The following is a 21,581-nucleotide window of genomic DNA, read 5'->3' as shown; positions in this document are numbered from 1 at the left end:
GGGCCCAAGGAGACCCACCCCTGGGGGCGACGGCCCCTGTGCCCCCCCTTCCCCCACCCCCAGGGGCGACGGCCCCTGTGCCCCCCCTCCCCCCACCCCGGGGGCGACGGGCCCCGTGCCCCCCCCCTTCCCCCACCCCCGGGGGGCGACGGCCCCTGTGCCCCCCCTTCCCCCACCCCCGGGGGGCGACGGCCCCTGTGCCCCCCCTTCCCCCACCCCGGGGGCGACGGGCCCCGTGCCCCCCCTTCCCCCACCCCGGGGGGCGACGGCCCCTGTGCCCCACCCTTCCCCCACCCCCGGGGGCGACGGCCCCTGTGCCCCCCCTTCCCCCACCCCCGGGGGCGACGGCCCCTGTGCCCCCCCTTCCCCCACCCCCGGGGGCGACGGGCCCCGTGCCCCCCCTCTCCCCCCACCCCGGGGGGCGACGGCCCCTGTGCCCACCCTTCCCCCACCCCGGGGGCGACGGCCCCTGTGCCCCCCCTTCCCCCACCCCCGGGGGCGACGGGCCCCGTGCCCCCCCTTCCCCCACCCCGGGGGCGACGGGCCCCGTGCCCCCCCCTTCCCCCACCCCGGGGGGCGACGGCCCCTGTGCCCCCCCTTCCCCCACCCCCGGGGGCGACGGGCCCCGTGCCCCCCCCTTCCCCCACCCCGGGGGCGACGGGCCCCGTGCCCCCCCTTCCCCCACCCCGGGGGCGACGGGCCCCGTGCCCCCCCTTCCCCCACCCCGGGGGCGACGGGCCCCGTGCCCCCCCTCTCCCCCCACCCCCGGGGGCGACGGCCCCTGTGCCCCCCCTTCCCCCACCCCCGGGGGCGACGGGCCCCGTGCCCCCCCTCTCCCCCCACCCCGGGGGGCGACGGCCCCTGTGCCCACCCTTCCCCCACCCCGGGGGCAACGGCCCCTGTGCCCCCCCTTCCCCCACCCCCGGGGGCGACGGGCCCCGTGCCCCCCCTTCCCCCACCCCGGGGGCGACGGGCCCCGTGCCCCCCCTTCCCCCACCCCGGGGGGCGACGGCCCCTGTGCCCCCCCTTCCCCCACCCCGGGGGCGACGGGCCCCGTGCCCCCCCTTCCCCCACCCCGGGGGCGACGGGCCCCGTGCCCCCCCTTCCCCCACCCCGGGGGCGACGGGCCCCGTGCCCCCCCTCTCCCCCCACCCCCGGGGGCGACGGCCCCTGTGCCCCCCCTTCCCCCACCCCGGGGGCGACGGGCCCCGTGCCCCCCCCTTCCCCCACCCCCGGGGGCGACGGGCCCCGTGCCCCCCCTCCCCACACCCCAGGCGGTGATAGCTGACCCCCCCCCATGCCGCCGTGGGGGTAACTCCGCCCCTTTTCCCTGGGTGGCGGGGCACGGCCGTGCAGGTTGCCATAGTAACCAACAAGGGAGGCCTACTTCCGGTGCGAGGAGGCCCCGGCTTCCGGTCATGCGCGGTGAGCGGCGCACGCGCAGGCGGGCGTTCGGTAATTGGTCTGGACCGGGCGCGGGGCAGCGGCCAGCGGGGCCCGCGGAGGTCGCGGCTCGTGCGTGGCAGGTGGGGGCGGGGTAAAGATCACGGGGGCAGGGGTCATTGGGGGGAGGGGGGCTGAGGAAGGCTGGGGTAAGGGTCACTGGGGTGGGGGGAGGTGGCTGGGGATGGGGGGCTGGTGGGGAGGGGTCACTAGGGGTGGGGGAGGGAGGTTGGGGCTGGGGGGGGTCACTAGGGGCTGGGGGGGAGGTGGCTGGGATATGGGTCACTGGGGGTGGGGGAAGGAGGTTGGAAATGGGCTGGTGGGGGAGGGGTCAATAGGGGTGGGGGAGGGAGGTTGGGGCTGGGGGGGAGGTGGCTGGGGTAAGGGTCATTGGGGTGGGGGAACGTGGCTGGGGATTGGGGGCTGGTGGAGGAGGGAGGCTGGGGGTAAGGGTCACTGGGGTGGGGGAGGGAGGCTGGGGATGGGGGGCTGGTGGAGGAGGGAGGCTGGGGGTAAGGGTCACTGAGGATGGGGGGGTTGGTGAGGATGGTTGGTACTGGGAGGGGCTCTGAGTGGAGCATGAGGTCTGGGGCTCAGAATGATGTGACATGGGGGGTGGCTGTGGCTGGAGGGGATGCCTGCTTGTTGCCGGGCTGTGGAGTGGAGAGCGGGGTGTGTGGTGGGACAGAGCGAGGGGGAGATACTGAGCCATGGGGTGCTGGGGGGGGGGGGGGGGGGGGGCATCAGAGGTATGTGGTGATTGTTAGGGGGCGTCTTTAAAATGCCTGATGTCATTCAAGGCCTCTGCATGCAATTTAACCCTCCTAGGGCCTGGAAGGAAACATCCTGGGGGAGGGCCGGGCCGTGGAACTGGGCACACGAGACACTGGTTCAGTATTGTGTCTTGGCTTTATACCTTTGTCCAATATCATTCCCAGCACCAACCAGCAGACCCCTGGCTCCCCCTCCCAGCCCTGCGCGGGTTCCTGCCAGTGCTTGCTCTGCTAACCTGCTGGAAACACTGACTTTTTTTTCTCTCTTAGATCCTTTCCTGGAAGCCCAGGTGGACACGTGCAGCCCCATCTCTGCCAAAATGACCTCCCTGGTAAGTTCTCAGTTTCCTCTGAGTCATGGTAGGTTTGGGAAAGATGCCCTGTCTCCTTGGCCTAGACTGATACCCATCTAGTTCGGGATCCAGTCTCCGAGGGACTCGTCCTGAGTGTCCCAGAGGAAGCTGCCAACCCCTCATCGCCTGTCAACTCTTCTTATGTGAAAATCCCTCCCTGACCCCAGCTAATGCCCTGAAGCAAAAGGCCAGAGAGCCCTTATTAATTTCTCCCTAGCTAGCCTCGCTACTGTTGTTTTAACCCTCTCCTGTGTCCCCGACCGTGATCGGGGAGGGGAACTCCCTGACTAGCCCTTGGGTACTGCACACCTCTGAAATGAAACCTCACTCTTTGTTCTCTCCCCAGGGCACGAGTTGCCAGTCGGTTACAGAGTATGTGGTGCGAGTACCCAAGTGAGTCCTTTCTCTCTGATTTCCCAGCCCTCTCTGCCCACGCAGCGCCTGGCTGAAAGCTCATCTCCCTGGGGAAAACAGACAGCCACAGTTTAAGATGCCAGAGCGGAGGTGGGGGAGTGTCCCCTGCATTGCTGGGTCAAATCAAGCTCAGGTCACTGTTCTCTGACAACGGATGAACCGAGCTGTAGGCCTCGGCCCGTCTCCCTGGTTGTCCAGCCTCTGGTTTGTTTGATCTAAACACTATGCTTCCTGCTGAGCCCGAGGCCACGTCTCTTTGGAGTATTATGGTAACTCCCCAATTGAGATCAGGGTCCTGTCCCGAAGAGCTTGCAGTTTAAATAGACAAAGGGTGGGAAGGGAAACTGAGGCACGGAGCGGGACTGTGGTTTGCCCAAGATCACCCAGGTGCGCAGGACAGGGAATTGAGCCACGCCGCCTGTTGTATCGGATCGATCCTACTGCACCCTGTGGTGGGTTCAGTACAGAGACGGGGGCCTGACAGGGAGGGGGGCCGGGCAGGGCTGAGGCCTGCTGGCAGCAGAGATTGGGTAGCCCTGCTGCCCGGGTGCGATTTGCTGTGTGGCTAGCGAGTGCTCGGCATAGTGCCAGGCTTCCAGCAGGGGGCGTGGGGATGTCACTCACTCCTGGAGCTGGAGCTGCTGGTCGCTCAGGTGTCTGCCCTCCTCTTGCTGCAGAAACACACCCAAGAAGTACAACATCATGGCCTTCAACGCCGCCGACAAGGTCAACTTCACCACCTGGCACCAGGTAGGATGCCCCCTAGCTCCACATGGCCAGGGCAGCCTGCCCGCTGCTTGGAGGCACTGCCAGGTGCCGGAGCTCCCTTTGCGCTGACGGCCTGGCCACTCCAGTGGGGTGGATCGATAGTTGTGACTGCATCTGGGGCCGGGCCTGCCAGCAAGGCTAGAAATATTGGGCACAGCGCCCCCCATAATGCACTGGACCACAGGCAGCCTCTTGCTTCCCCACCATGCTGGGGAACACATCTGGGCCCACCCCCTGCATGGATGGATCCCTGATACTGCAGACAGCGGCAAGCCCTCTCTCAGCGCCCCAGGTGCAGGGCTGTTCTCAGCCTGGCGAGGGGTCCCAGGAGGTGGCTCGGTTTCAGCCCCGAAGCCCAGCGTTCGCTCTGGCTCTTGGTGCCAGCGCTGTGGGCGGCCTGGTCCGGGTCACGGCATGGCCCTCGCTAGCTCGGCGCCACAGGGAGCTGAGCGGGCACTGCCGTGCAGCGCTGGGGAACCAGACGCAGCGAGGCGGCCGAGCAGGGGGCTTCTCTTTCCCCGGGGACGGGGAGGTGACCTTCTCCTTTGCTCCCTCCCGCAGGCGAAAATGGAGCGAGATCTCAGCAACAAGAAGATCTACCAGGAAGAGGAGATGCCGGAGTCGGGGGCCGGTAGCGAGTTCAACCGCAAGCTACGGGAGGAAGCGCGCCGCAAGAAGTACGGCATTGTCCTGCGGGAGTTCAAGCCCGAGGACCAGCCCTGGATCCTCAAGGTCAACGGCAAAGCTGGGCGCAAGTGAGTGGGTGGGGTTCCTGGGGGCCGAACTGTGAGCGCTGGGTCCAAACGCACAAGCCCCTCCAGCCTGCGCTCCAAGCCCCAGCTGTGCTGGCCAGAGGCCTCCTTTGGAGAGGGAGGGTTAGAGTGTGGCCCTAACCCCATGCCACGGGGCAGAGGAAGAACCCAGGAATCCTAGGTCGCTGTGTCCCTGCTCTGACCACTAGACATCACTCCCTCCGAGCCAGGAGTGGAGCCTAAGAGTCCTGCCTCCCCAGCCTCCCTGCTTTAACCATTAGTTTCCACTCCCTACCCAGGGTCCTGGCTTCCAGCCCCAATCGCTGGGCCAGATCCCAGGTGCCCCTCTGAATCCAGCTCTTCCTTTCCCTCGTGTCCAGGTTCAAAGGGGTGAAGAAGGGCGGCGTGACCGAGAACGCCTCCTACTACATCTTCACGCAGTGCCCTGATGGCGCCTTCGAGGCCTTCCCGGTCAGCAACTGGTACAACTTCACCCCCGTGGCCAAGCACCGCACCCTGACGGCCGAGGAGGCGGAGGAGGAGTGGGAGCGGTGAGTGAGGGGCATGGGCTGCCCCTGCCCTGCTGTCGCCAGGAGTCCTGGCGCTCTGTGCTCTAACCCGCGAGACCCCACGCCCCTCCCTACAGCGGGAATAGAACCCAGGAGTTCTGGCACTCAGCGCTTTAACCCATAGACCCCCCACGCCCCTCCCTCGGGGGAATAGAACCCAGGAGTCCTGATGCTCAGCGCTCTAACCCATAGACCCCCCACGCCCCTCCCTCGGGGGAATAGAACCCAGGAGTCCTGATGCTCAGCGCTTTAACCCATAGACCCCCCACGCCCCTCCCTACAGGGGGAATAGAACCCAGGAGTCCTGATGCTCAGCGCTCTAACCCATAGACCTCCCATGCCCCTCCCTACAGGGGGAATAGAACCCAGGAGTTCTGGCACTCAGCACTTTAACCCATAGACCCCCCACGCCCCTCCCTACAGGGGGAATAGAACCCAGGAGTCCTGGCACTCAGCGCTCTAACCCATAGACCTCCCATGCCCCTCCCTCAGGGGGAATAGAACCCAGGAGTCCTGGCACTCAGCCCTTTAACCCATAGACACCCCCCACACACACCCCTCCCTCGGGGGAATAGAACCCAGGAGTCCTGGCTGCCAGGCCCCTCCTCTACTCACTAGACCCAACCCGGGCTTGTCCCTGGGATTGGCTGACACAGGCAGGTCTGTGCTGGCAGCTCGGAGCTGGAGGACGGGCTGGGGGTGCAGTGTCTGGGTATGACCCGTGCTGCGGCCTGCATGGCATCGTGGGATGAGGAGTCCCCTCTGTGTCACCAGGCCAACCGACTGGCCCTCTCCCTGGCTGCTTCCACCAGGGCAGGCGTGGAGCTCAGCACCGGCCTCCCTGGGTCTGGCACCCCCCTTCCAGCCTGGTACCAGGGAGCCCTGTTCCGTTCCCTGTGGATCATATGGGTTTGGGGGGGTTCCTTCTCCCCCCCTTGCAAACCCAACAGCAGCCCCATAGGGCTGGGTTTCACCCCGTCACGGCAGAGCCCCTCTCCCCTGCGGCGGGGTCAGGCAGTGGACGGGGTCCCACCCCCAGTGTTCTCACCCCCTGCCCTCTCCCTCCCAGGCGGAACAAGGTGCTGAACCACTTCACCATCATGCAGCAGCGGCGGCGGAAGGACCAGGACGACGAGGAGGAGGAGAAGGAGAAGAAGACCAAGAAGAAGAGCAGCGAGTTGAAGATCCACGACCTGGAGGACGACCTGGAGATGAGCTCAGACGAGAGCGAGCTGAGTGACGCCGACGGTGAGGGGCCCCTGGGGGCTGAGCCAGCCACCAGCACCCACAGCCCCTCTTTCTGCTGCCCTGAGGTCACTGAGCCAGCCCTAGCTGGTGCTGCCCCCTGCTGGGGGTCACGGGGTAGACCAGGGACCCCTTTCTCACACCGGCTAACGGGTGACCTGGCTACTGCCTAGGCCTGTGTGTCTGTAGCTCGGGGCCCAGGCTGACCCCTGTGCCTTCGAAGCATGGCGCTACCCCTCTGAGAGCCTGCAGCCCGTCAGGAGTCCCCATGTAGAACCCTGGCGTCCTGGTTCTCGGCCCCTCCCTCTAACCCCATTCCCCCTCTTGCTGGGCCTGTGGCTGTCACCTCCCCCCCCCCAGGTCTTGCCACGACCCTGCCACTGAGCCAGCCGCGGGCTGTTTCCCATAATGCTACAGGGGAGAAGGCGGCCAAGCCCCAGAAGAAAACCCCGCTGACCAAGAAGAAGAAGAAGAAGAAGGGCTCGGACGACGAGGCCTTCGAGGACAGCGACGACGGAGACTTTGAGGGGCAGGAAGTGGATTACATGTCGGACGGGTCCAGGTAAGGGTGGGGCCTTAGGGGCGAGGTCTGTTTCGCCGGGACAGGGTGCCTGGGTCAACTCCACTCAGCTCCTCACCTGGCGCTGTCTGTGCCCATTAAGCAGCATGTTCTGTTCCTCACCTGTCCTGGCTGTACCCTGCACGGTTAGTCTTGGCAGAGGCAGGTTCCCTCCCCCACCCCCTTTGTGCCAGGCTGTCCCCCATCAGCCCCCTCTCGTGTCTTGCAGCAGTTCGCAGGAGGAGGCAGCAGTGGGGAAGCCCAAGGTGACAAAGGAAGAGGACGGTCCCAAAGGTACGTGGCAGATACGTGGCCCCGGTTGGCACCGCTGAGACCTGGTGGCGGCGGCACCCCTCAGACCTCAGCGGGGCCTTTGGTGCCATCACGACTGGTTGGAAATTCTCCATCGAGGCTGCTTTCCGGTGGAGAATCGGGTGTTCAACCATGTTCCGCAGAAAGCGTCCGTTCTCCGTGCAAAAATCCGGTTGCTTAAATAGAAAACCGGCAGGTGAAATAGCTGGCTTGGGTTGCGCTGCCCCAGTGCCTCGTGGGACACGGGGCTTCCGGCCCCCACTTCCCACCCCCTAACCTCGCCAGCACCTTGCTCCTGAACTGGCTTGGGGGGAGAGGGAGGGTTGTTGGCTGTTCAGTGCTTGCGCCCCTGCGGGAGGGGCTGCAGGGTAAGAACGGGGCTGTGGGGCCCTGTGTTGGGAACGCCCAACACGAACGCTCGGGGGAGCTCACTGCTCTGTGGGCATTGAATCTGGGCTGCAAACCGGCTCCTTCCTGCCCCCTGAGCCCGCTGTCGGTTGGCTGCCCAGGGATCGACGAGGCTAGCGAGAGCAGCGAGGAGAGCGAGGAGGAGAAGCCTGCCGAGGAGAAGGAGGAGGAGGAAGAGGAGAAGAAGGCCCCCACCCCTCAGGAGAAGAAGAAGAAAAAGGGTGAGTGTTTCAGGGAGGGAGGGGGCTGTACCGCAGGGGCCAGGGGTGGTGGTCTCTGCTGCTGGGTTATCAAATCAGCACTGAGCTACGCAGGGTCTCGTTGGGGAGTGAGGTCTAGAGGATAGAGCTGGGGGGGGCGGGACTAGGACTCCTGGGTTCTTTCCCTAACTGCCACTTGCTCATGCAAGCCCCTTGGTCACTTCCCCCCCTCCCCCCCCAGGGCTGGTGCGGAGTCCCCATGGGGGGGTCTGGGGGAGGAGCTATGAAATCACTTTGAGAAACCTCTCCTTGTTAACCCTTAAAGTGCTGGTATCTATCAAGCGGCCTCCTCCAAAGGGGGACAGGACTCCTCCCTGGGCTGCCCCACATCCCGCCCCCAGTTGATGCTGTGTCAGCTGGCCCAAGGGGCGGGGGTTCCCCTCACTGGGGTGGTGCTGTGGCTGGAAGTCCTCCCCCACTTCACAGCCCAAGGCATCTGGTTCAGGTCTCTGGCTGGACTGAGTGCTGAGCGAAGAGCCCCGGGGTGGCCGGAGCCAGGGGCCATGGGAGGGCATAGAGAGAGAGAGCTCTGACCCCAAGCACCCCAGAGGAGCTGGAGATTGACAGGTGATTCAGAGGGGAGGGACTAGCTCTGACCCCGCCCACACCATGTGTTTCAGACAGCAGCGATGAGTCTGAGACGTCCGAGGAGAGCGACATCGACAGCGAAGCGTCCTCAGCGCTCTTCATGGCGGTAACCCCAACCCGCGTCCTTTGGGAGGGCGGGGGGCTGTCTGGGTTGCCCGCTTGTGGGCTCTGGATGCTCGGGGCCTTGGCCGGATTCCAAACCTTTAGCTCGTCTTTGAGCAACGTCCCCACGGGTGCTCCACGTTAGGTGTTTGCGTCCCTGTGCCTAGGATCGCAGGGTTTTGGTAGCAGCGCCTGTTTGGGCCACACCTGTGCTCCCGTCTTGCGCCCTGTGTAGCAGCTGTGTAGCGCTGGGCGGCCCAACCGCCCTTGGCCTGAGCCTCCTAGTGAGTCTTCAAGTGCCTCGGTTCTCGTTTCGTAGCGTTGGTTCCCATTTTAGCCAGTTCCCATTTTCCCTCTTTTCTTTTCTTTCCTTTCCTTCTTCCTTTCCTTCCTTCCTTTCTTTCTTTCTAACAAAACAACCCATTTTTTCCCCTTTCCTTGTCATTACCCCCCGTAGGTTGATTCCAATCAGGGGGTTATGCCCGGATTCAAATGGTGCCTCTCCTGCCAGGAAGCCATCCCCGTCAGCGACGGGCACCCCCGTTGCCTCCGGTGCATGGGAGAGGCACACGTGCCCCAAAAGTGCACGCACTGCCTTAATCTTAAGGCGCGCAGTCAGAAAGCCTGTGACCTGAAGCTAAAACCCCAAATGAAGGAGAGCCTGTTGCGGCCAGCCTCAGACCCTGGTCCTGGGACCCCCCCTGGACAACGATCACCATCAGCACCAGCTGCTCCACACTCCCTGCAGGCTACGAAGAGGAAATCAACAGATTACTCACGAAAAGACGCTAAAAAGCGAGCCCCACGTTTGCCCACCCAGGAGCCAAGGAAAAGAAAGAGGTCCCCAGGGAGATCGGTAGCTTTGGCACCAACAGGTGTAATACTGAGCACCTATGATGCCCCTGGGACCTCCGGTATGGTCGACGCCGGTAAGTCCAAGGACCCCAAGAGGGCAAGACTGGACAAGACTGCACCGTCCGGCGACAGAGGCCAGGAAAAGCCCAAAGCCTCAAAGACGGAACCGACCAGCCACACGGCACCGGGCACTTTGGCGCCGCCTGCTGGGCATTCAGCAGAACGCAGAGCAACCCTGGCGCTGGCCAGACCGTCGGCACCAGCACTGACACAACTAACTCCCACGGTACCGAAGACGCCACCGGAGTTTAGATTCCCAAAAGACGGATTTGTCTCCGAGACGCCAGAGTCTCCACCGCTCCGTGCCGGGATGGCTGCGGTACACACCAAACCCACCCGTTCACCGTCACCATCCAGGACTGGCCCCCCCTTCTCCAGTGGAGACGAGGAGGAAAATGATGCTTATTCTGTGCCTTCACGTAACTGCCCTTCGCGTCGGGGCGCTGCACAACTTGACTCTTCTGCCCGCCGTAGATACCAGGAGCCCAGAGGTGACCCAACACCCTGGTATGGACACCCGTGGGTGCCCCCCTTTATGCCTGTGCCCCCACAATGGCCTTGCTGGGATCCATGGGCTGCTTATAGGCAACGGTTTTCCAGGCCACCCGATACCCAGAGGGAGAAACCGAGGCACTCCCCGTCATCTTCAGTATCCAGCCCTCCCGAGCCTGATGGGGAATCTGTCAAGGAGAAGGAGGAAAGGCTGAAGCAGGAAGCTACGTCTGCACCCAATATACCGTCGTCCTCGGCGGCCAAAGCAGTCATGCGTCCCCCGCCGTTGTCGGCCGATGATGATTTCCGACAGCGTCAGGAGCTGTTCAGACGGATAGCGGATTCTCTCCACATCCCGTTAGAGGAACCAAGAGAGTCGCAGTGCTTGTTTCTGGATATACTGCCCACATCCACCAAGATCGGGCTGCCTATAGTTAAGACCCTCTTAGATGCAGCGAAAGCGGTCTGGCAAACTCCAGCCACAATCCCTCCCACCTGTAAGAGGGCTGAGAAGAAGTATTTTGTCCCCTCAAAGGACATGGAGTTCTTATCTTCGCTGCCCACACCGAATTCAATGGTGGTCTTGGCGGTGAATGAAAGGGAGAGGCTACGTCTGAACAACTCGTATGACAAAGATTGGAAGAAACTAGATTTGCTGGGCCGTAAAGCACACTCTTCGGCAGCTCTCCAATTCCGAATTGCCAATTACGAGGCGTTCATGTCAAGGTATAACCACACAAACTATTCAAAACTGAACGAATTTATTCAATATATCCCAGAGGATAAAAGAAAACAATTCCAGGCAGTCGTGACGGAGGGCCAGCTGCTGGCCAGGACGGCATTGCAAGCGTCCCTAGATGCGGCAGACGCGGCTGCCCGCTCCATAGCAACAGCGGCGGTTATGAGGCGAGTATCGTGGCTACGTCTTTCGGGACTCCCAAAGTATATACAAGCTACAGTGGAGGATTTTCCCTTTGAAGGCTCCAACTTATTCGCCGACAAGACTGATGACTATTTCCGCTCCATCCGGGATGCAAGAGAGATGCTGAGAGCTTTGCGTGTCTCCACACCAGTACCAAGGAGACGGCAGAATAGATACCACGCTACCTCGAGATCTCGAACCTCTGCATTTCCCCCACCTCAACGAGACTACGACCCGGAAATGACCGAGACCTCCCAAATGTAACCGCCCCCAACATAGGCATGTGCATCTCACCAACCCACCTCACAACAGAAAATTGGGTCGAGGCTCTGAGTTGCCTCACCTGGATCCATGTGCTGTGACCACCAGAAAACATCCATCCCTTTGGCGACCACCTGACCCCATTCTACCAGTGTCCCCTTGGACAAGTGGGTGTTAGAAATGGTCAACAACGGATACTCAATGCAATTTCTTTCCCTCCCTCCAACCCACCCATCTTCCCCCCCCGCCCCCCGACACCTTCTGCAGGAAGAAATAATCCACTCGGGGGCTGTAGAACCAGTTCTGCTCCAACACGGCAGGAGAGGCTTTTATTCCAACTGTTCCCTCATCCCAAAAAAGAGCAGCGGGTGGAGACCCAGTCTAGACTTCGGAACATTCAACAAGTTCGTTCAACAACAACGATTCAGGATGGTCACGTTAGCAAAAATAATCCCAACACTGGACCAGGGGATTGATCTCGGCCCTCGACCTCCAAGATGCACCTTTGCACGTTACCATACACCGTCTCCCAGAGATTCCTCAGATTTGTGCTGGGCTTGGATCCCGGCCAGTACAAAGTACTTCCCTTGGGCCTCTGGCACCCTGGGTGTTCTCCAAGCTCCTTGCAGTGTGGTGCACCTCTGCCAACAGGCAATCATGATGTTCCCAATTGCCTTCTCAGAGCCCCCTCTTGAGACAACACAGTCCTGGCTACACACAGACCTAGGGACCTTTCCTCACAACTAGGCCTTCAAATCAACACTGACCCCTGTACTGCATCCAGAGTTCATTGGGCCCTACCCTGCTGCAGTGGAGGCCAGAGCCTTCTGACCACCACACAGACTTGCTGCCCTAGCCAATTTGATCTCCACGGTACCAAACCAGTCTGCAGGGATCAGCCAGACATGTAGATGACTACCAGGGCATATGGCAGTGTCTCTCTCCAAGCCAATCTTACCCGCGTGAATGGCACCCGGTCTGGAATCTTGTCGACACCTATAACCTCTCCCTTGTCACTGGTACTGGACTGCATCTGGGATCTAAAAGGGCCAGGGCTGTTCTCAAGTTCAATCTGAAAGCATCTTGCAGCCATCCCGGCCTTCCACCGCAAGGTCGCCGGACACTCCATGTTCACCCACCCTGGAACAAGACGGTTTCTCAGAGGAATTTGAAATCTCTACCTTGAAGTACGAGATCCCACTGCACCTTAGGTCCTTAACCTAGTCATGCGATGCCTGACTGCACACTCCTTGGAGCCCACGATGACCTACCTGCTCGTTCATAGGCTGTCTTCATTGACAGATGTTTCTTGTTACCCCCTCCCAATATAATCTTCTTCAAAGATAGTTTCGTTCAGACCTTATCCAAAGTTACTTCCTAAAATACCTTCCTCACTGCCCCTGAATCGGCCTGTTTGCCAACCATTGTTGTCCCTGAGCCACATAGAACTACCCGTTCCACACGCTAGACGGCCACTTGCCTCTGAAACTCGAAAGGACTAACCCTTTCAGAAAGTCACCACGATTACTCCTTTCTATTGAAGAAAGATCAGAGCTCAGCCATATCTAAACAAAGACTTTCAAAGCAGGTTTCCAACTGCGTTCACCTTTGCAATCGTCACTGCGGTTTGCCCCCGAAGGCACTCCACACGATCTATTGCCACGTCTCTAGCTTTCCCGACCTATGCACCAATCACGGACATTGGTAAAGCAGTGACTTGGGCGTCGGCACACACGTTCCCAGAGCACGACACCATAGTGCAAGTCTCGACAGCAGGTGCTCGCTAGGACTGTCCGTGTGATCGTCGCTAACAAATCCAACTCTGCAGCCCTAGCCTTCCAGCGGGGGGCAGCGTTCTCCTGTCACCTAAAGTGGAGCACCCCCAGGGACACCACTCACCCTGGGCGGTAACTGAGGTTCTTCGAGACGGGGTGTCCCTGGGGGTGCTCCACTGTTTGCCCTCCTCCTTCTGCTTCGGAGTTCAGCCCTGGGCTCTGCGGTAGAGAAGGGACCGAGGGCGGTTGAGACGGGGGAGCGCGTGCGTGGCCCAAACGGGCGCTGCTATGGAAAATCTCCGATCCTAGGCGCAGGGACGCGGCACCCGTAGGGACACACATCTCGGAGAACCCCGGTTACTGCACAGGGTGAGTAACCTTTTCTCCCCAGGCGGCCGGCCGAGAGCTAACTTCCCTTCTGGCTTGTGTGCGCCGAGCCGGGGGTGTTCTCAGCCCGGCTCCTGGAGGGATGGGGCTCCCCGGCTTGCTGACCACTCCCCAGCAGAGAGCCCACGGCCCCAATTCCCCTCTCGCCCCAGGAGGCTCCTGTGCTTTGCTCCGTGGGGACGCGGAGAGGCCGTCCGTGTGGCAGCTGGGCTGGTGGTTTGGCTCCGGCAGGGGGTGACGGACGGGGGTTAGCTCCCGGACTGGGTATCTGGAGGGGGGGGATCCCTTCCCAGGATGCCGAGTGGCGCACTGTCCCCTCCAGCACTGCTGGACAGGCTGCCTTTTGGCTAAGACCCACCACTACCGCCTTGATCCCGGCTCTTTCCTGGATCAGGGGGCAGTGACCCCGTTGCCTTGGCCACACCCCTGTAGAGCCGGTTCCACTCTGACTCCCTAGCCCGCCCCTCGGTTTTCATCCGGAGCTGGGCGTCCTCTCCCCTTGCCTCTGTGCCGTCACGGAGATGACACGTCAAGGGTGGAGGAAGGAGGGGTGCCTGGGTGGGGGGGTGCCCGGTTGTGCCTCTGCACAGCCCCCATGCCCTGGTTTGGCTCAGTACGGGGTACACTCGGGTGCATCTCAGGACGATGCCCAATGCCGGCTCCTCTTCTCACCCGACACCTAGAAGAGGAAAACTCCCCCCAAGAAGGAGCGGAAGGGGTCGGCCAGCAGCTCCCGGGGGAACAGCCGTCCAGGGACGCCCACTGTGGACGCAGGCAGCACGTCCTCCACGCTGCGAGCTGCAGCCAGCAAGCTGGAGCAAGGTAAGGGCTTGGCGGGGGGGGGGGCATGGCCGCATCGGGCACTGCTAGGGCATCAGCTTGGAACAGTCACAAACGCCAGCAGGGGGCAGCGTTCCTCTGCAGCTCACCCAGCTGCCCCTGAAGGCAGGGAAGGAGGGGTCCCACGTGCAGGGGCCTGGGGAGACCCCCGTGCGGCCTGGTTCCTGACCTTGCCAGCCGGAGGAGCAGGGCGTCTGTCGGTGGGACTTGGGACTGGGGTCTGGCCAGGGCACTGAGCTGCTCCGTCTCGGCGCAGGGAAGCGGCAGTCGGGATCCGGTGACCTCCCGGCGGCCAAGAGGCTGAAATTGGACGCGGGACCTCAGACAACCTCGGGCAAGTCCACTCCCCAGCCACAGTCGGGCAAGTCCACCCCCAGCAGCGGGTGAGTGACCGGGGGTGGGGCTTCTCAGCCTGTGGGATCAGGGCCCATTGCCAATCCCTTAGGGGTGGGTGGGGCTTCTCAGCCTGTGGGATCGGGGCCCATTGGCCAATCCCTTGGGGGTGGGTGGGGCTTCTCAGCCTGTGGGATCGAGGCCAATCCCATGGGGGTGGGCGGGGCTGCTGCCAAGTGCTGGGGTTGGCTGGTGCCACCAGCCAGGCGCAGTCCCAGGGGCAGGAGTGGCAGATGGAAGAGCCTTTGGGGCAGGAGAGGAGCCAGCTCCTGGCCTCTGACTGGTTCGTATGGGGACAGAGCCAGCCCCAGCTCTGCCCATGAACCTCCCCTTTGGCACCCATGAGCCCAGAGCCTCCCGGGCTACGGCACCCCCTGCTCAGGTCCCGTTCTGCCCCCACAGTGACGTGCAGCTGACGGAAGAGGCCGTGCGCCGCTACCTGACCCGCAAGCCTATGACCACCAAGGACCTGCTGAAGAAGTTCCAGACCAAGAAGACAGGGCTGAGCAGCGAGCAGACGGTGAACGTGCTAGCCCAGATCCTCAAGCGCCTCAACCCCGAGCGCAAGATGATCAACGACAAGATGCACTTCTTCCTGAAGGAGTGAGAGGTGGGGCCTGGGTAGGCCACGCCCCCCTCCCCTCCCCCACTCAGGCCCAAAAGGCAAAGGTCATCCTCCTTCCTGGGTTCAAAACCTTCCTGCTGTAAGGGCCTGGGCCCCAATGTCCACTGTGGGGAGACCTGGCCCATGGGGTCCTGCTCCCCAAGGGACCTCAACCCATATCCCTCCTCAGCCCCGATGTGGCTGCTTTGTGGTATGTCCCTGTTTAGCCCCCCTCCCCCGCCTGCCTTATCTCCTGAGAAATCTCACTCAGGGGCCATCCCTGGGGCCCCTGCCTCCCTCGGGTGCTCTCTGAGCCCTGCCCCCCCAGGGAGCCTGAGCGGTGCCCTCGAGAGGGTTGATTCTGTCTCTCCCAAGGTAGGACCAGCGGCCATCCTGCCCTCTTGTTACAATAAACGGGTGTCTCTTCGTGGCTCTGACCTGCGTCAGGGATGGTTCATTGCTCGCTGAGGGCACGCGCTGCATGGGGCAGGGTCCTGCTCTGAGAGGGGCTTACGCTCCCTGCCTGCCCCACAGCGGGGGCGATTCCCTAGCGCTTGGAGTCCGGCCGGGGCAGGGCCTCTGCTGCTCAGTCAGCCCTGGGGAGGAGCGGCTGGGTGCAGCCCGGTGTCCGTCTCCGCCGCTGCCCCCGGAAGTGGCTGCTCTGCGGGATGCCTGAGATGCCGGGATTAATTCCCCAGCCATGTTGTGCGGTTCGGGCGAGCATTCCAGCGGCTCGCCGTCCCCCAGCTGGGGCGACGCGTGGGCACCGGCCTGGCCCAGCACCGCCACCTTTTATGGTGAAGCCGAGCGTGGAATCCAGGCCCGGGGTGACTTCATCCAACTGGGGCTGAGCCCTCGCCATGGAGGGCCAGGCCCTGTGCATGCATCCCCCGTGGGCCGGGGAGCCTCCTCGGCCAGCGCTGACGTCCGGGCTGACCCTAATCCTTGACCTGTGGTGCTGCCACCCCAGAGGCAGCCATATTTCTGAAACCCGCAGCCCAGCCCCCAGCATGCCCAGCTTCTCAGCCAGCCAGGGGGAACCGCCTGCCGGAGCAGTTCCTGGCCACCCCGGGAAGCCTGCTGAGATCCAGCCAACTTGTTTCACAAGTGAGCACAACTTCTACTCGCTGCTGAGCCGCGCAGGCCTCGAGTCGGTGACATCTGGGCAAAACGGCCCGGGCCAGCTGCTCCTCCACCTGGACTGAGCTTGGCCTAAGGGGGGGGGCGTCTTAATGCTCCCCTCGGTGCAGAGTGCAGGCCGCAGCCTGCCTGAGCTGGTTTTCCAGTGGATTAAGAGCTGAGCCGACGTGGAAAAGTCTCGGAGCCACCGGCCTTGATTTATCGTCCCGGGAAAGAACAATCCCCAGCCCTGCCTGCTATTTATTATTTTTCCTCTGCTCCTCAGGAAACCCTCCAGGCCTTGCCCCTGGTGGGAGGCTGTGGACGCTCTGTTCGGGCCAGCTGAGCCGCCGCAGGCGCTGGGTGATTTATCGGCTCCTTCACCCCGTCTCTGCTTGGCGAGCTCTCCCAGCCCGAGTCCCCGGCATGGGGCACCCCAGGGTCACGTCATGGGCCACTGGGGGCCCTAATGGCTGGGTTGGGATTTGGCACGTAGAGGCACCTGCCCTGGTGGATGAAGGTGGCTTGGTGGGTTCTGGCTGCCAGAGGGGGCCAAAAGCCCCTTGAATCAGGGCCCATTAAGGGACTGCAGCCCTAGCCCTAAAGCCAGGGGTTGCTGGTAGAACAGCCCCCGCTGGTGTCATGCCTGAGCTGGGAAAGGAGGGTGGTGAAGCACTGGAGTGGGTTCCCTGGGGAGCTGGGGGAATCTCCTTCCTTAGGTTTTTACAGTCAGGCTTGACAATGCCCTGGCTGGGATGATTTTGTTGGGGTTGGTCCCTTCTACCTCTAATCTTCTATGAAAAGTCCCCTTCCCTGCCCCCTAGAGCCAGCCACTCTCCCTGCCTAGGGGCAGGCTGGAGCCCCTGCCCCATTTCTTCTGCCCCCACCTGGATCAGAACCAGGGCCGGTTCCTGGACTCCCCCTCTAGTTTAGTTCCCCCTCCACCCGCTTGCTGTGGGCGAAAGGAGAGTCTGTGCCACCAGGGGCGAGCAGCCGTCAGCTGGGCCGTGCCAGCCTCAAAGCAGAGGCAGGGACCGGAGCCTGGGCTGTGGGCACAGCCGTCCCACTCCGCCCCGGGGGCTGGCAGTTAACCCAACCCTGCCTGGTTCCTGGCCTGGCCCTGGCCCCGAGCCCGTGGGGCAGGGAGCACGGCTCTGAAAGCTCGGGGGGTGGGTGCCTTGCCAGGAAGGCAGAGGAGCAAAGAGTCAAGGTGATTGCCCAGCTGGTGCTGCAAGAAGGGAGCGACCAGCCAGCCCCCGTGGGGTTGGGCCTACGGGGAAGCCAGCTGCCTCCTTGATCCCAGCAATGGCAGAACGGGGGTGGGGGGCAGTGAATCCTGCCCCAGTTACCATGGAAGGGGGCCCTCCACCACCCTGACTGTGACAGGCCCTGGACCGGTGGTTGGGGGGTGGGGACTCCTGGGTTCTAGCACCAGCTCTGGGAGGGGTGCGAAGCTGCGTGCTTAGAGGGGGTGGGGGGGGGACTGGAAGTTAGGGTCCCAGTCCTGGCTCTGTGCAGCCAAGTCCCTTTCACCTGTGGTGCCTCGGTTTCCCCACTCTGTCCAATGATGCTCCGGGCCAGGAGATTGCCCCAGCCCGGCCCCCTGTGCCCCCCTCCAGCTGAGCAGCGCGGAGTGACATTAAACACGCTCATGTGGCCAACGCCCTCCCTGCCACAGCCAGTTCCTGCACCTCCACGTAAAGGAAAACCCAGCTGTGATTTATCCCCGTGAGTCCGGCTGCCCTCGGCGCAGCCCCCGGCATTCCTCGCATTGCTCTCGCCTTTCCCCACATGCTGCTCTCGTTAGCCCTGCCGGCGGGGGGGGCACTGCGCTAGCAGGCGTCTGGCCTGTCAGATCTCCCTGCTAAAAATAACCCGCTGGGACGGGCCAGGATAGAACACCTGAGCCAACCGCCAGCTGGGCTGCCTCGGCGCCCGGAGCCCAGCGGTGGGCAGAGGTGGCTGATGTGTCTGGCTGCCGGCTCTGCAGCTAGTTCCCAGTCCCCCCCCCCCATGTTGGCAGCCCAGATAGTTAGGTGCCTAGCTCCCAGAAGCAGGTGCCTAATTACCTTTGAGGTTCTGGCCCCACATGGCCACCGAGCGCCCGGGTGTGGGGTGTTACTGAATAGCTCGGGCTGGCGCTGGCCCTGCTCTGTGCCCCACAGCCCCCTTGCCAACAGGATATTTACTTCTTGGTGCAAGCATCCATTACAGCCCCTCCTCCACAGGCATTACCTGGCCCCATTGCAATGGGCTCTGAGGGCCAGACTAATGGGAGTGAAATACCTTTGGCTCCAAGGTGTCAGAGATGGGGTGGGAAGAGCTGAATTCTGCTTGTGGTTCTGTCCAAGGTGAGGCCTGCGGACGTGCCTGTATCTAGTAGCAGTGAGTTCCACTGGCTTTCGGGCCAGCCACCGGGAAAGTTCAGTCTCCCAGGAGTCAGCCCAGAGGGGAAGTCTAGTCAAAGTACAGCCCACTCATTACGTAACAGAGCCTCACCCACCAGAGCTTCCCTCTTCCCCGCCTGGGTCTAGTTTTTCAGGGGTTCAAAATGCTTTATTGATACTGGCATCCCTAGACGCTGGGGGCTGGTGGGTGACAGCATCACCATTGGACAGAGGGGCACCTTTTCCTATGCAGCCATGGGGAAGCCGGGCTCTGAAAACCAGAGGAGGAGGAGGGAGGTCACAGACTAGGAAACACTAGACCCCACTTCCCTTTGGTGCTGGGAAGAGAACTCAGGCGTCCTGACTCCCACTCCTCCAAGCACTCCCTCCTAGAGCCAGGAATAGAACCCAGGTGTCCAGACACCTCTGGGGTGTTTCCCCTCGGGCCTGGCTTTGCCGCCCTGCTCGCCATTGGCACGGCCGGCGGAGGAAGGAGTGGAAGGAATGCGCTCGCCCGGCCCCAGTCCCAGACGGCGCCGAGTGCTCTCCTGTCAGCGGCGGCACTGATTTATCCCCAGGGCCCGTGACGCTGCGTGCAATCCCCCTGCCTCGGCCCGGCGCAGGGAGATGTTCCATACGCGGCAGGACTAAGCCGGGAACCAGACGGCTGCTCGTCCCCTCCGCCCCCAAATTCTTCTTCCTCCTTTGCTGACCTTTCCCTCGGCATTCCCGGAACGCCGGCACAAGTGGAAGCAGCTGAGTGCCATCCCCGGGGCTCCTACCTGCCCCACAGCCATGGCATGATGGGAGATTCCCCATGGCCCTGACCTACCCATGAGCCACCAGCTCACACTGGGCTCTGCGGTAGATCTTGAGCGAGGCAGCGTCCACCCAGGGCTGGACTTGGCGGGGAGACTGTCCAGCTGCCACCCAAGGCGCGCGGAGATGACCGAGGCCCTGCGGCTGCTAGTTAAGGGGGACTTGTGCTAGAAACCTCTAGTCTCAGTCAGCGCTGGCTGCAGGGAGTGGGATGGGAGCTGAGTCCGGAGCACTCTCCTGGGAGTCGGCCCAGACGCCGCTGCTCGGGGGTGCAGGGAGAGGCTTGCCTGGTTCAGGACGGTGCTAGGAAGCCCTTGGGGGGTTGCCGCTGCGGGGAAGCGGAGGCCTGCTGAGCAGGTGGGCTCATTAAAGACTCCAGACCCTTTGTGCAGAGTTGGTGTCTGGCCAAAATCCCTGCTCCTCATTCCACTCTAGCCCCGTAATTGCCGTCTGCAGTTGCCCGCTGGCCAGCAGCATCACTGTGTGGCTGTGAACCAGCTGCCGTGCTCCACCCCAGAGCTGGGCAAGTGACCCAGGCAGACCTTTGGGTTTAATGACACCTCCCTTGTATGACTACATGGGTCAAACAAGAATCCTAGAAACAGAGGGGCTGGCTGGGACCTCGAGAAGTCCAGCCCCACGGCGCTGAGGCAGGACCGTGTAAACCTAGACCATCCCTGACAGGTGTCCGTCCAACCAGTTCTTGAAATCCTCCAATGATGGGGATCCTGCAGCCTCGAGCTTCCCTGCCCTGCGAGTTAGAAAGGTTTCCCTAATATGTCACAAATCTCCCTTGAGAGGAGCAGGAATGTTCCAACTCCGGAGATATTTAAGCTCTGGAATAGGCGTCCAAGCAGCTGGTCTAAGGGCTGTGGGAACCCCAAGCGGGACAAGGGGTACTGGGGTGCAGGGCCAAGCCTGGGGCAGAGGGTGGCAAAGGAAATCGGGCTGAGGCCGGAAGCGTTAGAGGCTGTGGCTTCTGATCTCCAGCTACTTGTCACCCTGAGGGTATGGAGAGCTCAATCGGGCGCCCCCACCTCCTAGAGCCAAAGGGGTTTGGGTGCCTAGCAGGGGCTTCCGCCCATCTCGTCCTCTTCTCTTTATCTAGCACAGGGAGCCGAGGGCCTGATCCTGCCAGCACCCCACTGGGGGAGCCGCAGTGACTTCTAGGGGAGCACTGCAGAGGCCTTCCAGGGTCTGCCCCGGAATCAGGGAGAGCCGGGGGAGAAGGCAAAGTGCTCATGAGAGGAATTCTGGCCAGGGAAGGGTGATGCCCCGCACTGCCTCCTCTGGGCCCACAACTGGAGGGTGATCCGTGGCGACTGCCCCGAGCTGCATCGTGGGAAAGGGGCTGAGTCTCGCTGCCTCGCAGAGCCAGGAGAGGGGAACCTGCCTGACCCGCAGCGTGGAACCAAGTCAAGCCCAGTAAATCCCGGCTCCATCCCATCCACCAGGGCCAGGAGTCCCCGCTTTCCGGCCGTCTCGCCAGCCAGACACAGGCCTGGGCAGCCCGGCCGGCCAGGCGCACTCACGCTTTACTAGCAGTCTGTTACCAGCCGCCTCAACGTCTTACCCTAGCCCACCCCTGCCGCGACCCTATAATTTATGTACAATCCCCCTTCCACCACCCCCCACTCCCCCCAGAGGTATTTGCACAGCAGAGCTGGGTGTAATCAAATCCAGGAATTTCCATTCAAGTATCCTGGGCTTTTTTTTTTTTTTCCCCCAAGATTTTCGGTTAACCCTTTCAGACGAGGATTTAACCCCATCCCGGCTCCCCAAACCCCAGCGATCCAACATCGCTGTCAGCCGAACCACCTGGGGCCGGGGTGACTTGAGCGGGTGCAGTTCCTCACCGAGCCAGCTTGGCCCGCGAGCATTCTACTGTCTGGAGGCAAAGACTCCAGGGATCGAATGCAGGGATCAAGACACCAACGCCAGAGACTTTGCTGGGAATGAGTCTCCTTCCACCCGCCCTGCATTTGGCCCAGCATGGAATGTTTCAAGGGTTACGAAGGGTTAACGCCTGCCCTGCCAACCCCCCGGGCCATCCCAAGGAGGATATAAAGGAGAGATGAGCCACCTTCCTTTCAGAAGCCAACCCGGCTTAATTGGGGAAGG

The 21,581-nt window shown here is 62.5% G+C and overlaps 1 protein-coding gene across 2 annotated transcripts; it reads left to right on the top strand.

Moving 5' to 3' along the window:
• The first annotated feature begins 1,429 nt into the window (after nucleotides 1–1,429).
• Nucleotides 1,430–15,572, top strand: GTF2F1 (general transcription factor IIF subunit 1). Of its 2 annotated transcripts, XM_054012822.1 has the most exons (14): nucleotides 1,430–1,526; nucleotides 2,487–2,548; nucleotides 2,916–2,962; nucleotides 3,661–3,733; nucleotides 4,313–4,506; nucleotides 4,884–5,054; nucleotides 6,142–6,320; nucleotides 6,735–6,879; nucleotides 7,106–7,170; nucleotides 7,698–7,817; nucleotides 8,477–8,550; nucleotides 13,982–14,120; nucleotides 14,395–14,521; nucleotides 14,934–15,572. In XM_054012822.1, exons 2-14 carry the CDS (start codon nucleotides 2,537–2,539, stop codon nucleotides 15,136–15,138), a joined length of 1,551 nt encoding a protein of 516 aa, XP_053868797.1. In that variant the 5' UTR covers nucleotides 1,430–1,526; nucleotides 2,487–2,536; the 3' UTR covers nucleotides 15,139–15,572. The 2 variants fall into 2 exon arrangements, 1 of the variants encoding a protein (XP_053868797.1); XR_008443178.1 differs by lacking the exons at nucleotides 1,430–1,526; nucleotides 2,487–2,548; nucleotides 2,916–2,962; ... (8 more) ...; nucleotides 14,395–14,521; nucleotides 14,934–15,572 and adding an exon at nucleotides 8,561–13,280 and having other exon boundaries at nucleotides 13,982–14,071.
• The last annotated feature ends 6,009 nt before the right edge of the window (nucleotides 15,573–21,581 follow it).

This window comes from Malaclemys terrapin, chromosome 23 (genome assembly GCF_027887155.1).
Source record: "Malaclemys terrapin pileata isolate rMalTer1 chromosome 23, rMalTer1.hap1, whole genome shotgun sequence".
Classification (NCBI taxonomy): domain Eukaryota; kingdom Metazoa; phylum Chordata; order Testudines; family Emydidae; genus Malaclemys; species Malaclemys terrapin.
The sequence above is the reverse complement of the archived record's forward strand: the minus strand, read 5'-3'. Positions and strand labels throughout refer to the sequence as shown.

Coding starts and splice junctions, on each gene's coding strand:
- GTF2F1 (XM_054012822.1), top strand. Junction 6,321..6,734: donor CGAGCTGAGTGACGCCGACG/GTGAGGGGCCCC, acceptor ATAATGCTACAG/GGGAGAAGGCGGCCAAGCCC. Junction 7,171..7,697: donor GGAAGAGGACGGTCCCAAAG/GTACGTGGCAGA, acceptor TTGGCTGCCCAG/GGATCGACGAGGCTAGCGAG.